Here is a 17,037-nt window from a genome sequence, read left to right on the forward strand (position 1 = left end):
CGAAGCCTGTAAAGACGATCAGGGGAACATCGTAGTAGAACCGCAGTCGATACTGAGAATATGGAAAGATCACTTCTCCAAATTATATAACGGCGATGACGAACCGAATTCCGCTGTAAGGGATATAGAACCACTCAACCTCGGCGACGCAGATCAACAATTCCGCCTACCCGACCTTGACGAAGTGAAGGTAGCTATATCTAAACTTAAGTCAAACAAAGCTGCTGGAGCTGACGGCATTGCTGCCGAACTATTCAAGGCAGTAGGCGATGACTTGGTACGTAGCATGCACCAACTCATCTGCAAGATGAAGAAAGCATGCATGATGAGTGGAATCTCAGCATAGTGCGTCCGATACATGAGAAAGGAGACCCTCTAAGCTGCGCCAACTACAGAGGCATCAGTCTCCTTAACATTGCGTAAAAGATAATCTCTGCCGTATTATGTGAACGTCTGTAGCCATTCGTCAACAACCTGATTGGTCCTTATCAGTGTGGCTTCACACCAGGAAAGTCCACTATCGACCAAATATTCACACTACGGAAGATCTCCGATCAATGATTTTAAAGCCGCGTATGACAGCATCTATAGGGAAGAGCTCTGCAGAGCAATGTCTAGTTTTAGCATCCCTTTCAAACTTATCCGTTTGTGCAGAATGACAATGGAGAATGAACGCTGCTCTATCAAGGTCGGAAAAGATCTCACCGATGCATTTGATGTCAAAAAAGGTTTTAGACAAGGCGATGCACTGTCATGCGACTTCTTCAACATCGTTCTGGAAAGAATTGTGTAAAACTCAACCGTCAACACTAGAGGCACAATCTTCCAAAGGTCCATCCAATTACTCGGATATGCAGATGATATTGACATAATTGGAAGATCATGGGTGTTTAATAAGAATGGACTGTATGTAAAAATAGTTTGTAGTGTTTTATGTTGAATAAAAAAAAATGTTTGTGTAATGTTGTAGTGCAATAGTTTAATAAAATGTGTAATGTTTTTTTATATATGTCAATACAATAGTATACTTATGATGTGTGCTGTCCGATGGTCCAAATTGAAAAGGGAAGATTTAAGCAAGTTAATATTTAACATAGCCGATAAGAAAAATGAGCACAAAGCGGATTAAAAGATAAACTCACGTTACAGTGTTATTAATAAAAAAAGTGTGACAGCGTTAGATTAAATTGAGTGATAACATAGAATAATATAGGGTATTATTTGTTATGTTGGGCAAATGTGCATCCGGTACTGAACATTCAGCCCCCCCTGGAAGACTCCGGTCTTTCAGTTATAGGCAAGGGAGCAATTTTCACAATAGGCCTAATGTAGTCTCCAAACTGCGTATGTACTGTAACAATTCTGCATCTGTTGTCTTTGCCAGGATGGATTTTGATAATTCGGCCAAGAATCCATTTAGATGGAGGAAGATTTGGCTCCTTAAGTAAAACTATGTCATCTATGTTTATGTTAGGTTGACTCTTCTGCCACTTACGTCGATTTTGTAAAGACGTCAGATACTCCTGGTGCCACCGCCTCCAAAAGCCTTGCATCAAAGTCTGTAAGAGATACCAGTTAGTTTGTTTCGAAATATTTAAATTTAAAGAATTTGGTTGTGGTATTGCAGAGTAGGAATCTCCAATCATAAAATGAGATGGAGATAAAGCAGTGGGTTCGTAGTCTGAGGTTTGCCACATAGGGCGTGAATTGAGAAGACATTCGATTTTAGCTAACAGGGTGTACATTTCTTCGTATGTTAGTCTGTTTTCACCGATTACGCGTTTAATATGAGTTTTAACAGATTTTACACCAGCCTCCCACAACCCTCCAAAGTGGGGTGCAGAAGGTGGTATAAATTTCCAGGTGATATGGTCTTTAGAGAGATGATTTATTACAGCATTTTGATGCTGCTCACTAATGAGGAGGTTGTATAACTCCCCAAGCATTCGTTTAGCACCATGAAAGTTTGTCGCGTTATCACTCCATATCTCGATAGGCCTTCCACGACGCGATATAAAACGATCTAAAGCTAAAAGGAATGCGTTTGACGATAGGTCACCGACGAGTTCAATATGAATTCCTTTAGTAACAAAGCATACAAAAATTGCTATGTACGATTTAACAAATTTTGGATTTCTCCCAGGAGCTAACCGCAGTGTTATTGGGCCCGCATAGTCACAACCAACCTTACTGAAAGGCCGCGAAAACCGAACGCGCTCAACTGGGAGATCTCCCATGAATTGCACTGCAGACATTTTGCGCTGTCGAAGAAATTTAATACAGTCATGTACTATTTTTCTTAATAGATATCTGCAACCCAGTATATGAAAAGTTTGTTTTAAAATCGCGAATGCTAGGGACACGCCTGCATGCAGATGATGTTTATGAGTGTATTCAACGATTAGCTTAGTAACGCGGTGCGATTTGCATAAAATTATGGGATGTTTTTCATTATAAGATAAATCTGAGTAGTTTAGACGGCCACCGACACGAAGCACGTTATCACGATCAAGAAACGGAGATAAGGATATTAGTTTGTTGCGTGAAGATAATTGTTTGCCATTCTAAGAATCATAATTTCAGAAAAAAATGATGAATTTTGAGCGTATTTTATTAATCGAGTCTTTGATTCTGCAATTTCGTCTGTTGAGAGATAATTACAATTATTACCTTTGGGTAAATGCAAATAGTTTCTAATAAAACGAAAAATATATGCCAGAACGCGAACGGATTTCATCCAATCTGAAGAATTAGCAATAATTTCTTGAAGAATAGTATCACTTGTTAAATTAGACAGAAATACCTGGACCTTGTTTGACTTCCGTTCTTCCAATTTATCAACTGGTATCTCTTGTATACCACATTCTGATTCTGGCCATTCGTGAGATTCTTTGCAGAGCCAAGATGGACCCATCCACCAGATTTCCGTAGACTTAAGAAAAGACGGTGGGATTCCACGTGATGCAACGTCAGCCGGATTACATGCAGAACGAACGTGATTCCATGATTTGAGCGGGATTGACGATAGGATCTCTGATGTCCGGTTACCAATGAAGACCGACCACTTTTTGGGAGGTGCAGACAGCCAATGGAGAACAATTGAAGAGTCTGTCCATGCAAATACTCTTAGATCACTAGCCTGCAAAGATAATTTTATTTTGTTGACGAGACGTGTTAAAAGAACAGCTCCGCAAAGCTCAAGTCTTGGCAGAGAGAGAATCTTTATTGGAGCGACCTTGCTCTTGGCTGCCACCAATGAAACTGTTATCTCTCCAGAAACGCTGATGCTACGGCAATACACAACAGCTGCATATGCATCCAACGATGCATCGCAAAAGGCGTGTAGTTCACAATTAAATTTGTTGGTCCATATGAGCCTAGGAACTGAAATTGACTCGATTAAATGAAGTTCATCTCGGATAAGAGTCCAACGATGCGCTAGTTCATCCGGTAGCGTGTCATCCCAGCCTAACCTTTCCCGCCACAGGTCTTGGAAGAATATTTTGATAGCGACGATGACGGGAGCGACGAATCCAAGTGGGTCAAATATTCGCGAAGCGTCAGAAAGTATTCGGCGTTTTGTACAAACTGATTGGCTTGGAAGATTTACCTTGTAGGTAAAGCAATCCTTAGATGGACACCACTGTAACCCTAGAACCTTGATTATATTCGATGCTTCGAACTCAACTGGAGAAATTTCTCGCTGGTCTTCCGGTAGTGATAATAGAAGAGGCCAACAGTTAGTGGTCCATTTTCGAAGATTGAAACCTGCAGATTTGAGAACTTCCACAAGTTCATCTCGAAGAGCAATCAATTCCTCAATGGAATCAGCGCCGGTGATGACGTCATCGACATAAAAATCGTTTTCGATTATCGAAGAAACGCGAGGGTGGTTTTTTGAGGAATCTAACGCGAGTTGTTTAAGTGTTCGCACTGCCAAAAATGGGGCAGCAGAAGTACCATATGTCACGGTCAAAAGCTTGTAATGTTTTACAGGATCTTCGGGACCTTCGCGCCAAACAATCCTTTGAAAATCGGTGTGATTTGGTGAAACCCATATTTGGCGGTACATCTTTTCGATGTCCCCCGAAAGAGTGTATAAATGGCGTCGACATCGAAGACATATGGAAAATATGTCGCGCTGAATTGTGGGGCCAACGAGAAGTGATTCATTTAACGAAGAATTGGTGTTGTGTGATTTAGCTGAGCCATCGAAAACGACGCGAACTTTGGTTGTACTACTGTCTCCTTTAAATACTGGGTGATGGGGTAAATAATAATGTGGTGTTATCTGCTGTAGTTCATCTAACGGAATTTCCTTCATATGACCCAGCGCTAAGTACTCATTCAAAAAACTCGAATATTGTTTTTTAAGATCTGGATTGTATAAAAATCTCCGCTCAATAGAGTAAAGTCGATTTAAAGACAGACGAAAAGAATTGTCTGGTGAAATATTTGAAATTGACTTAAATGGCAACATAACGATGTATTTTCCATCTTCGTGACGGCGGTGTATTGAAACAAAATGCTCTTCAGCCTGTTGTTCCTCAATCGATAGAAGTGGTTCGTGATGAACTTCTTCTAATCGCCAAAAACGTTCTAAATCGAATTCTTGTGAGTAATCTAGTTGGGTACAGTGAGTACTCACTTCCATAGCTTGTGAAGTATGCTGCTGACAGCTTCCTGCTATCACCCAGCCGAATATAGTCGGTATTGATTTAAGACCCCCTGTCACAGAAGGTTTCGAAGGTCCCTCAATAACGCTAAAGAATTTATCTGATCCAATTAAAACGTCTATTGGACCAGGCAAATTGAAATTTGGATCTGCCAAATTCATGGAAAGGAATGCAGTGAAATCGATATTGGTTATTGGAGCTGATGGAAGTAAAGATGTCAACTTTGAGATGACGTAACAATCAATGTCAATAAAATTTGAATCATATCTCGACTGTAAAGTCAGGCTAACCAAACCATTGGTAACACCTGCAGATGTTGATGACATTCCCATTATAGGAATACGAGAGTTTTTTCGAGGAAGTCCTAAGCGTTGCACACATTGCTCCGTTACGAAGGACACTTGTGATCCTGTGTCGAGAAGTACACGAAGGTTTTGATAAACTCCTTGCTTATCACAAACCTTTACTACAGCAGTAGGAATAATAGCACTAGCACGATGATTTGTTTTGATAGAGTGGTTAATCACAATAGGATCTACAGAGTCTTGAGGCGTCGAAGAAGAAGCAGAAGTAGCATGGTGTTGAATAGCAACCGGGTTTGACATTGAGCTTGTTGACGAAGTGTTTGTGTTATGTGTAGGATGTACAAGAGTGTGGTGACGGGACGAGCACATCTTACACCGAAATGTTGAACGGCATTTGTTCGAAGCATGACCATTTCGAAGACAGTTAAAGCATAAACCTTTTTCTTTTACGAAATTACGACGGGCGTTTACATCTAAACGAATAAAAGTTTTACATAATGGAAGAATATGATCTTCCGTACACATTGGGCACACTACCTTGGTTTCCACTAAGTGTGTTCGAACACTATTTTGAGTTTTGGTAGATGTTTTGGAGGCACGAGTTGATGTATAGCAGGATTCCAAACAACTACAACGATTTTCTAAGAACTCAACAAATTGCTCTATGGTACTACATTCGTCACTTGATGCACGTTCTTCAGCCCATGCCTGTTTGGTATCGTGGTCTAATTTTTGTAACAAAATAAAAATGAGCCAGGGATCTCTGGAGTTAGAATCAAGTGCCTTTAAGCCTCGTAGAGTCTCATCAGCACCATCTGTTAGTTTTCGAAGAGATTGCACGTTGGGAGAACTACACGATGGCAATGAAATAAAAGACTGAATGAACGATTTAATAATCAAATGTTTTTTATCGAAACGCGCCTCAAGTTTATCCCAAGCTTCTATGTAATTATTCTCGGTACAAGATATATGTTTAATTAGATTCGCGGCGTCGCCACCCAAGAACGATTTTAGATATTGAAATTTTTGAGTAGCGGTAATCGAAGGATTGCGATCAATTGTTCCCGTGAACAGATCCTTAAAACCCGGCCAGTCCTTATAGTCACCATTAAATGTAGGTATTTTACATTCTGGCAACTTTATCGTTTTAGCGTTGTGTGTTTGTGTCACATCCAATTTTTTTAGAAATAAAGTCTGCTGAGCAGCCAATTTCTCATCAATTGATTGATCGGGATGAGTATTTGAGTTCGAAATTTGACGAATTGAAGTATTTATTAAAGAATGCGCTTGGCAGTACTTCTCTTCGTACTCGGCAAACTCTTGCTCAGGATCTGTGAAATCTTCATCATCACAAAAGTCAAACAACTTGTCTTGTAGAGCTGTGAAACTAGACCAGGCCTCCGTAAGACGTACCAAGTGAATTTCCAACGAGTCAAGCGTTGTGGAATCACTAATGGATTGCGCAAATGATAATGCTCGAGTTATACATGCTTTAGCATGACCGCATTTCACTTTAATAACATTCATTTTTCTTAATTTGTTCGTAAAGTTGTTATTTAATGAACAAAAAGTTTGATTTTTTTTGTATAAAAAATTAATTTTAATCAAAGGTTTAAAGAAGTTCAAAAGAGTACCATGCAAAATACTATTTATTCATGCATTTGATTAATCATGCACATGTAAAAGTATGTATATATACCAATTGTATTTTGGTAGTTCTAATTACAAGGCATATAAATTAAAACATGTGATTTATATGCGACGATATAAAATTTGTTCACCGTTTTTCGATAATCGGCAGCAGTCATAAAAAATGGAATGTTAATTTAATTTACTTGCACTGATTTGATTTTTTAAATTTTAAATTCGGCTAAGCGAAGGACCAAAAAATATGTTTAATAAGAATGGACTGTATGTAAAAATAGTTTGTAGTGTTTTATGTTGAATAAAAAAAAATGTTTGTGTAATGTTGTAGTGCAATAGTTTAATAAAATGTGTAATGTTTTTTTATATATGTCAATACAATAGTATACTTATGATGTGTGCTGTCCGATGGTCCAAATTGAAAAGGGAAGATTTAAGCAAGTTAATATTTAACATAGCCGATAAGAAAAATGAGCACAAAGCGGATTAAAAGATAAACTCACGTTACAGTGTTATTAATAAAAAGAGTGTGACAGCGTTAGATTAAATTGAGTGATAACATAGAATAATATAGGGTATTATTTGTTATGTTGGGCAAATGTGCATCCGGTACTGAACAATGGGTTTGGAGGTCAATGAGGGCAAGACCAAGTATATGCTGTCATCAAAAAAGGACGTTGAACAACGATGTCTTGGATAAAACGTCACCATGGACAGATATAACTTTGAGGTAGTTAAGGACTCTGTCAACCAAGGCACCGCTATAAACACAGACAACGACACCAGCGCTGATATCAAACGAAGAATAACTCTTGCAAATCGCTGCTTCTTTGGACTAAGAAGGCAATTGAGAAGTAAAGTTTTCTCTCGAGCATCTTAAATCATCATCCATAAGACACTCATCATCCCGGTTCTCATTTATGGCGCTGAGGCCTGGACCCTGTCAAAGAAAGATGAGAGCGTCTTAGAATGCTTCGAGAGAAAAATTCTTCGGGTTATTTTTGGTCCCGTACGCATAGATGGAGAATAGAGGAGAAGATATAACGACGAACTGTACGGGCTGTACAGCGACACTGACCTAGTTAGCAGAATTAAAGTCCAACAGCTTAGATGGCTAGGTCATGTAGAGCGGATGGACATCAACGCTCCAGCCCGGAAGGTCTTCGAATCCAATCCCGAAGGACGGCGCAATAGAGGAAGACCGCGACTCAGATATTGCACCCAGGTGGCAGAGGACCTCAACCAACTTGGCGTGCGAAACTGGAGACAGCTAGCTGGGGACCGAGCTGACTGCAGACGCATGTTGGTCCGCCCCGGACTGTAGTGCCACCTTAAGTAAGTAAGTAAGTAAGATTAATGCACTTAATATTTCAAAAGCATTTGATATAGTTTGCCACCAAGCACTCTTTTCCAAAATGCGTGCTTTTGGTATTGATGAATATTTTCTTCGTTGGATTTGAAACTACCTTTCTAACCGTTAGATATAACTCATAAAATAAATGCTACTCCGTTTTTTCATCGACTCTCTTCCTCATATTTATAAACGATATTTTGTTTGCCACTTCTAATCTAATAAACTGTTTTGCTGACCCTCAGCTTTTTATATTTGTTTTTTGATTCTCGTCCTTGTACTTCGGATGTGAAACTTCGACGGGAGCGTATGATAAGCCCATTAAATTTCGATCTCGACAACATTGTACAATGGGGAATTATTAAGAACCGGGTAAAATTTAATGCTTCAAAAATAATCAACTTTAAGTACTAGTACTAGTGTATTGTAATATTCGGCTTGGCCCGACAATTAAAACTTATTCACACTTTGTAAATAAAACACATATTCCGTTTATTTAAATCGCTCCAAACTTATTTATTCAACACTTTCAATTATTACTTTTCAAACATAGTCTTGACTTTTTCGCAGTTCACAATCAATAATGAACCGCTTCGCTTCCGAGCGCCTATTTATATACCTCAAATCGGTTTGAGAAACTACTAGGTTCTTGTAGGCGCTGATTCCAAATGTTCTACACAAGTGTTTACTACTACAAATAAAACGGTTGCTACGTACGTACCACGATATTAAAGTAAAAGAGATAAAGATTGTATACACATTACAGTACCATAAACCACCTAAGGAATGATCACATATTCTACTTTGCCAAAAGTTCTGATAGGTGCTTAAGATTTTTTCGACGATGCAGGAAATTTGTAATCCTTCTGTAACTTACATTTGTTAAAAACTTGAGTTCGCATGTCTGTGCAGGTGCCCCAAAAACGAAACATTTACATCCCTCGAACACCACCGTAATGTATCCGGCAAGTTGCATTCACCCCCGTAAACAATTTAACCGTACTACGTACTTGGACTTCCAGGAATGCTCATCAGTTTACTCTTGAACTCAATTTCGGACGTACTATCAAGTATAGAAATTATTTTTTTAACCACACATCTCGAATGTGGAATGCTTTGGCCAACTCTCTTTTTCCCTCCAATTTTGGTGTTCAGAGCAATGTGCACCGGTATTTCCTATTGAATCCTTCCCTTTTTTCTTAACGCTTGCACTGTGATTAATTTTTTTCAATCGTAGGATGAACTTAAATATGTAAATAATTTAACATTAACGCCAAAAGTTATGCAAATATACGATCATCAAATTTAAATCTAACCGAAAATTTGAGTCGAATGGGATAAAACAATTATTTTACAGCATATTTTTAGGCTATACGTAGGTTCCACAGTCAGTGTCTAGTAATTACTTCGTACTCGGCAATCAATATGCCCGGCTAGCTCAGTCGGTAGAGCATGAGACTCTTAATCTCAGGGTCGTGGGTTCGAGCCCCACGTTGGGCGAGAAATCTTTTTGAAAAACAGAACCCACAGATGAAATTTGAATGACGTAACCTCGTAACAATGATTCGATGAAAATAATGATGAATGGAGATAAAGGATAGCGATGGTGGCGCTGTCTTGACATACTCTACTCATATCCCCAAACCTTTTTTGTAAATGATGATTTGGAGTAAAGGTTAGTAGTCAAGGGTTTATAATTGATTCCAAAGCAAAGCAGTAAAAGTACCTACATTCTAAAGTGCAAAAGGAATAGTGTTCAATTTTTATAAGTTCTTAGGTGAAATTTAAGTACAAGATACAAGTCCTAGTACTTTAAATTTCTAAGAAAAGTTTTAACATTATTGTACTTGTACTCAATAATTCAAACACCAAATATTTGTACACATGTCTGCACAATGGAGCAAAAATAACACGTTTTGTTATTCTGTCGAAAGTTTTTAACTATGAAAAGGAACAAGTTGGGAACAAGTTGCTTTGGTTGACTTGGTTGTACATTTCTACATACATTTGACCCAAATATATATGAATTTTCTATTCTATTTTTAACTATAATAGAAATGTGTATAAAATTATTTATAGCCTTATTTTGCATTCAGGATTGACCTAGTTAGTTAGCGCAGCAATTTTCAACAGCAATACTATTAAGTACTTTATTTACTTAAGTAAACGTATAAACGTTAACATACGTCATAACAACCCTTGTTTGAAGTTCATTATTCTCTAGAAACCGCTATATTATTTGTTCAAGTTATGTACTTCATTATAAATATGTACAATGTTTAATCGGGATTGCGTGTCATTTGTCATTTACTGAATTTAATCAATAGACAAAGCGCCACTCGTGACCTTTGTATAAGAAAATGTATGATGGCGGGACAGATAAGTTAAAGATATTCAACTGATATTGAAGTTTGTCTGTCGGTCGGCGTGTTGGTTGGTTTTTGATTTCTATCGGGTTTATTCAAATTATGTTCATTTCTGTAAATTCTAATTCGTTCAGCTAATAATAATTACATAAATGATTGTATTGAAATTTTGATCAAAGGATGAATCTATAATCATTTTTACACAAGAAACATTTAATATAAATTGTACATGAGAAACAAATGTAATGGAGACAATGTTCCAGCAGAAAAATGCAATCGGATATTTATTGATTTAAATATTAATTGATTGAAAATTATGTTAAATTTGATACATTTCCCTCATTAATCATATAAATTATAGTTTAATATCAATATGTGTAGTTTGGGGGAAATTAGGGGAGAACAATGAGGACTGAGATTTTATTTGAAATTTATTTCTAAGAAAGTGACTGAAAATTTAATTAATTTAGTTTCGGTTCAAATTGTCAAATTTCTTTAAACTCAATGTGGATCTTTTTCCTTTGAAGAAGAATAGATTTTAAATTGGAAAAAGTTAGAAACCATTGATAGCTTTTAAATACTTACTTACTTATTTAAGGTGGCGCTACAGTACGGGGCGGACCTGGGCCTCAACCAACAGCTCGGTCCCAATGTTGCATGCCAAGACTTCACAGACCCGAGTGCATCACCTGAGTCGCGGTCTTCCTCCACTGCGCCGTCACTCGGGATTGGATTCGAAGACCCTCCAGACTTTAGCGTTGATGACCATTCGCTCTACATGACCCAGCCACCTAAGCCGTTGGACTTTAATTCTGTTAACTAGGTCAGTGTCGCTGTACAGACCGTATACAGTTCGTCGTTATATCTTCTCCTTCATTCTCCATCTTTATATACGGGACCAAAATCTACTGAGGAATTTTTCTCTCGAAGCATCCTAAGACGTTCTCATCTTTCTTTGACAGGCCTCAGAGCCATAAATGAGAACCGAGATGATGAGTGTCTTATGGATGATGATTTAAGATGCTCGGCAGAGGACTTTACTACTTAATTGACTTCTAAGTCCAAGGAAGCAGCGATTTGGAAGAGTTATTCTTCGTTTGATTTCAGCGCTGGTGTCGTTGTCTGTGTTAATAGCGGTGCCTAGGTAGACAAAATCCTTAACTACCTCGAAGTTATAGCTGTCCATGGTGACGTTTTGTCCTAGACGTCGTTGTTCAGTGTCCTTTTTTGATGACAGCATATACTTGGTATTGCCCTCATTGACCACTAAAACCATCTTCTTCGCTTCCGTCGCAATGCTCAAAAACGCTCCACTGACATCACGCTTTGATCTTCCAATTATGTCAATATCATCTGCAATTGGATGGACTTTTGGAAGATTGTGCCTTTAGTGTTGACGGTTGAGTTTTGCACAATTCTTTCCAGAACGATGTTGAAGAAGTCGTATGACAGTGCGTCGCCTTGTCTAAAACCGTTTTTGACATCAAATGCATCGGTGAGATCTTTTCTGACCTTGATAGAGCAGCGTGCATTCTCCATCGTAATTCTGCACAAACGGATAAGTTTGACATTGATGCCAAAACTAGACATTGCTCGGTAGAGCTCTTCCCTATAGATGCTGTCATACACGGCTTTAAAATCGATAAAGAGATGGTGGGTATCGTTTTGAAGCTCCTGGGTTTTTCCAAGATCTGCCGCAGTGTGAATATTTGGTCGATAGTGGACTTTCCTGGTCTGAAGCCACACTGATAAGGACCAATCAGGTTGTTGACGAATGGCTTCAGACGTTCACATAATACGGCAGAGAGGATCGTATACGCAATTAAGGAGACTGATGCCTCTGTAGTTGGCGCAGTTTAGAGGGTCTCCTTTCTTATGTATCGGGCACACTACGCTGAGATTCCACTCATCGGGCATGCTTTCTTCCGACCATATTTTGCAGATGAATTGGTGCATGCTCCGTACCAAGTCATCGCCTGCTGCTTTGAATAGCTCGGCAGCAATGCCGTCAGCTCCAGCAGCTTTGTTTGACTTAAGTTTAGATATAGCTACCTTCACTTCGTTAAGGTCGGGTAGGTGGAATTGTTGATCTGCGTCGCCGAGGTTGAGTGGTTCTATCTCCCTTACAGCGGAATTCGGTTCGTCATCGCCGTTATATAATTTGGAGAAGTGATCTTTCCATATTCTCAGCATCGAATGCGGTTCTACTACGATGTTCCCCTGATCGTCTTTACAGGCTTCGGTTCGTGGCTGGTACCCTTGCGAGGTTTTCTTTACCTTTTGGTAAAATTTACGAACCTCATTCCTGTTGTGACATCCCTCTATCTCCTCGATCGCGCGCTTCTCATGCTTTCTTTTTTTCCATTTAAGAAGCCGGAGTTCCTCATTCCTTTTCTGCTCGTAGAGCTCGCGAGCAGTTCTAGTCCTTTAGTGCAGCCCGTTTTGTATGCCCGTTGTTCCCTGCTGACGCTTGCTGGAATTCGTCGTCAAACCAGTGGATTCACTGTGGTGGCCGTGTGAAACCTAGCACTTCAGAGGCGGCATCTCTGATGGCTGCAAGCCACTGGTTTTCAATCCTTAAGAGGTTATTAGAGACTCGATCGGAAAAGGACATGGCAGTCTCTTGCGATTGTAGCCGTCTAACGTCGAAACTTCTCACAGTACTCCTTGTTTTGGCTTGGATCATGATATCCGTAGCCGAACCTTGGTTACAACGAGGTAGTGGTCTGAGTCATAATGACCCCCGGAATGTTCGGACATCCTGTATACTGGAGAAGTGTCGTGCGTCGATCGCAATGTGGTCAATCTGGTTGACAGTTGATTGATCAGGAGATTTCCATGTCCCCTTGTGGATATTGAGATGTGTGAACTGCGTACTAGCTAACAGAACGTCTCACCCCGCAGGTGGTGTCGTGCAGGCTGTATCTCCCGACTGTGCCACCAAAGATGTCCTCTTTTCCTAGCTTGGCATTAAAATCTCCTAAGACAATTTTAATGTCATAGCCAGGGCACTGCTCATATGTCTTGTCCAAGAGCTCGAAGAACATATCTTTGGTGTCTTCATCTTTCTCCTCTGTTGGGGCATGCGCGCATATTAGGCTTATGTTGGCGAATTTAGCCTTGATGCAGATTGTCGTGATGCGCTCGCTCACACTGTTGAAACCCAGGACTTTTTGCCTGAGTCTAGTTCCAACAACAAATCCACACCCGAATAGACGCTGTCTTTCTTCTCTTATGTTAGAAATGCCAAAAATCAGATTTGATCTCCAATGCAACATACTCTTCGGACTTAATCGATGCGATCACTACTTCTTCAAATTAGGGTTTCCTAACTCTTTTCTTGGAAAGCGTCTATTTATTTGAAACACTTTAACCAAGAATTTTGGAAACAATCTATATTTTTCTCTTACTGTTCTGTTATTCCTTCTTATCTTACTGGTTCCAAAATATGTACTTCTTGAGATTGAAAAATTAATAAAACTCAAATTAAGCACTACACTAAAATTACGACAATTGAACATTATATTCAATGGCAATTAATTATGCAATCAATTTTACTTTTATGATTTTTTGAACACATCCTTTATAGAGTTTCCCCAGGTGAATTCTTGACAAAAAAAACTTAAACTTAAAACAGATGTTTTTGACGAAAGAAAGTAAAAAAGGAAATCTGAGAACAGCAAAGAGAAAGACTTGAAAACAAATTGTTTAATGTAAAATAATGTTAGCTTCCTGCAATGTAGTTAAACGGGGTTTGAAGAGTGTATTGTACAAAAGTCTCCGATCTTCGGAACTAAATCTCATAAGCTTCTAGAATAGAAGCAAGAATATCGTGTAGCTACTTCCTCAGACTTGATCTTTGACCATCTAGACTTAAGAGTAGTAGTAAGTAAGTTTCTTTACTTTAGACATTTGCTTGATTTTCTTATAGCTTGAAAAATAACGGTACTTCTTAGATAAAGTAACCTACAAATTTCAAAATATCACATCCGATTCGATTTTTGAAAATGTCAAATTGGTTTTTAAGGCAATCAAGAAAAATGTCATTATTTTTTATCACATTTTGTGTATGTTTCTTTAAAAAAACTTAGTTCTGCTTTTTAAAAAAAAACTTTTATCAGTTGTTGACGTCATTTTGCACAAAATAAAATAAGTCCAATATCAATGTGGTTAGGTTATTTGATTTTAAGCACGTTGCCATTATTCGAAGAATAATTTATTATTAGCTTAAAGAACATTTTGTATATTTAAGAAAGCCCCAAAATGAAAGACTAATATAATATTCTTTCAATTCGTAGAATTTCTTTTTGTAATTCATTTAATGCAAACAAAAAAGAAAATGATTTAATCATATCCGTTGTGACAACATTACATTTCAAAACCATTGCTTCATCTAACCAAATAATTAGTCATTTTTTAGCAATAATGGTTCATCATTTATATTGTTATAAAGATTTGAGAGAGATTTGCGTCTTACTATATTAAAAACCTAAACTTAATTTGCATTGTGGTTGTTTCTTTGCGAATAAAGCTTCAATTGCAAATTAATTCAGAACGAAGGCCAAGCCATCATCGTTAATAAATATGAAGTAGTAATAATATACAAATAATTGCATATTCACTTGGATCTTATGCATTTTAAACATGAGTCATATTTTCTGGAAAAAGACAGTCATCCTGTTATAAATATAGTTACCTTCTATTAGGTAAGCTAAAACAAACAGAGCGATTTTGTCATCATCATCCTCTTGGAGGGAAAAATTGCTTTTTTATTCAAAATGAGGTCGTTTCGATGGGATTTTGATAAGAATCCATATAAATTTATTGTTTATATTGAACAAATATTAAATTCTTAATGTGATCTAATTTATTTTATGATATAGGAAATAAGAGAACCGGAGTGTTGTATAAACAATATCCATGCGATGTCTTGTTTATTTTTTAAAGAATCGCAAATGTATGGTTAAATATTTGCAGAAGATTGAGTCATTGCACTGCTGGGATAGATATGGTCAATTGATAGTGATAGGTAAGGTGCCTTTCATATTTTTTAAATCTTACAATACAGTGACTCGAAATATTAAGGCATTGCGAAAATTAAAGATTTTCTGATAAGACAATAATTTAAAATTAAAAACAGAGGATGGGATGCGACCCACACTGATAACTTCCCATTCCGTCTGTCGATTTGTCTTGCTTAAAAGTTTGTAGGTTTTCGTGTTGGGTTAAAAAAGTCGTCCGTTGAATTATTCTTAAAAAATTTAAAATTACCAACAATATTTTTTATATAAAGAAATAGTTTAACTTGAAAGTCTAGTTTTGTTTAATAGATTTTTATTCGAAAACAAATTTTTACTAATGAATGGATGAATGGAATTAATTTGAGAGATTTCAAGAACCGAACATTTTTATAAAAAAAACTACTGAATACCGAAAACTATATTTTCTGTGAAATAAAAAGTTTGAAGACAATATTCTTAATTTTTGGAAAGCTATTTGAGTCGAAAGTAAATTTTTACCAAGTTTTAGTATTGTTTTTTTGTAAGGTTTTTATTTTTTGTTAAAAAAAAACTTTCAATTCGATTTTCCTCAAAATTTTACTGAGGGTTGACAACAATATTTTTTGAAAGAAAAAATTAGTTTATAGCCAATATCTCAAAGTTTTAAACGATATTTGAGTAAAAAGTAAATTTTTACCAACTTTTATAAATATTTTTGTTTAGGTTTTTACATTTTGTAAAAAAAACTGTCAATTCAATTTTTCTCCAAATTTGTCCGTATGTTAAAAACAATATTTCCTTTAAGTTAAAATTAGTTGGAAGCCATAATTTCAAATTTTGAAAAGATATTTGTGTCGAAAATCAATTTTTACCAACTTTTGTTAAATTTTCTCTTAAATTTTTATTTTTTATAAAAAAATGTCAATTCGATTTTTTCAGAACTTTACGGAATGTTCATAATAATATTATTTAAAATATAAAAGTAGTTTAAAGCCAATATCTCAAAGTTTTGAACATATATTTAAGTCGAAATTCAATTTTGAACAACTTTAAGTAATGTCAAATTTTACCAGATGTTAAAAACGTTTTTTTTCGTTCCATAAAATTGTTTTTGAGATGAAATAATTTTGTATTCGTAAAATTTTCAAGGTGACACATTTTTTTTCAGTTTCTTCGATATATAAAAAAAAGTTTTAATTGGATTTTTTACAAAAATATATTTGGTTGGTATCACGTTATGATATTTAATATAAAATTTAATTCAAGTCTCTAGCGTAATTGGTTCGTGAGATATTTAGGGTTAACCAAAATTGTCATCTTTTTTTTTAAACTGCTATACTAAAAAAAACCACCCACCAATTTTCTTGAGACCCCTTTACTGCATCTTTCTGTATTATTATCTGTATAACAATTTTTTTGAAGACTTCTTGGGCTATCGACGACGAAAAAACTTCACCAACGTACGGACAAACGTACGTTAAAAAATTTATTTCGTGTCTAGGACCTTGAAATGTCAAAATAGACCATTCGGCAAATTGGACCCATTACAATAACTTCCTATGGCACGTTAATATCAAAAGCAGGTAAGATGGGACCTCTGTAGTGTCATAACCAAAACTTCAATTTTAAATGTTGGCTAACTTGTTTTCTGTTGAGATGTTTAAGACGTTAAATTAATTAAAATGTTATTTTGGT

The 17,037-nt window shown here is 36.9% G+C and overlaps 1 protein-coding gene and 1 non-coding gene across 2 annotated transcripts; one reads left to right on the forward strand and one right to left on the reverse strand.

Annotated features, from left to right (window-relative positions):
* Positions 1 to 896: 896 nt before the first annotated feature.
* On the reverse strand, positions 897 to 6,508 carry LOC129940252 (uncharacterized). The gene is made up of 2 exons (XM_056048533.1): positions 2,804 to 6,508; positions 897 to 1,559 (listed from the first exon to the last, which is right to left on the reverse strand). The coding sequence occupies exons 1-2, from the start codon at positions 6,506 to 6,508 to the stop codon at positions 1,260 to 1,262; spliced, it is 4,005 nt and encodes a 1,334-aa protein (XP_055904508.1). The 3' UTR covers positions 897 to 1,259.
* A 2,895-nt stretch (positions 6,509 to 9,403) lies between these two features.
* Positions 9,404 to 9,476, forward strand: Trnak-cuu (transfer RNA lysine (anticodon CUU)). The gene has a single exon. It is a non-coding gene; the product is annotated as a tRNA-Lys (tRNA).
* The last annotated feature ends 7,561 nt before the right edge of the window (positions 9,477 to 17,037 follow it).

Source organism: Eupeodes corollae, chromosome 1 (assembly GCF_945859685.1).
Source record: "Eupeodes corollae chromosome 1, idEupCoro1.1, whole genome shotgun sequence".
NCBI classification, from domain to species: domain Eukaryota; kingdom Metazoa; phylum Arthropoda; class Insecta; order Diptera; family Syrphidae; genus Eupeodes; species Eupeodes corollae.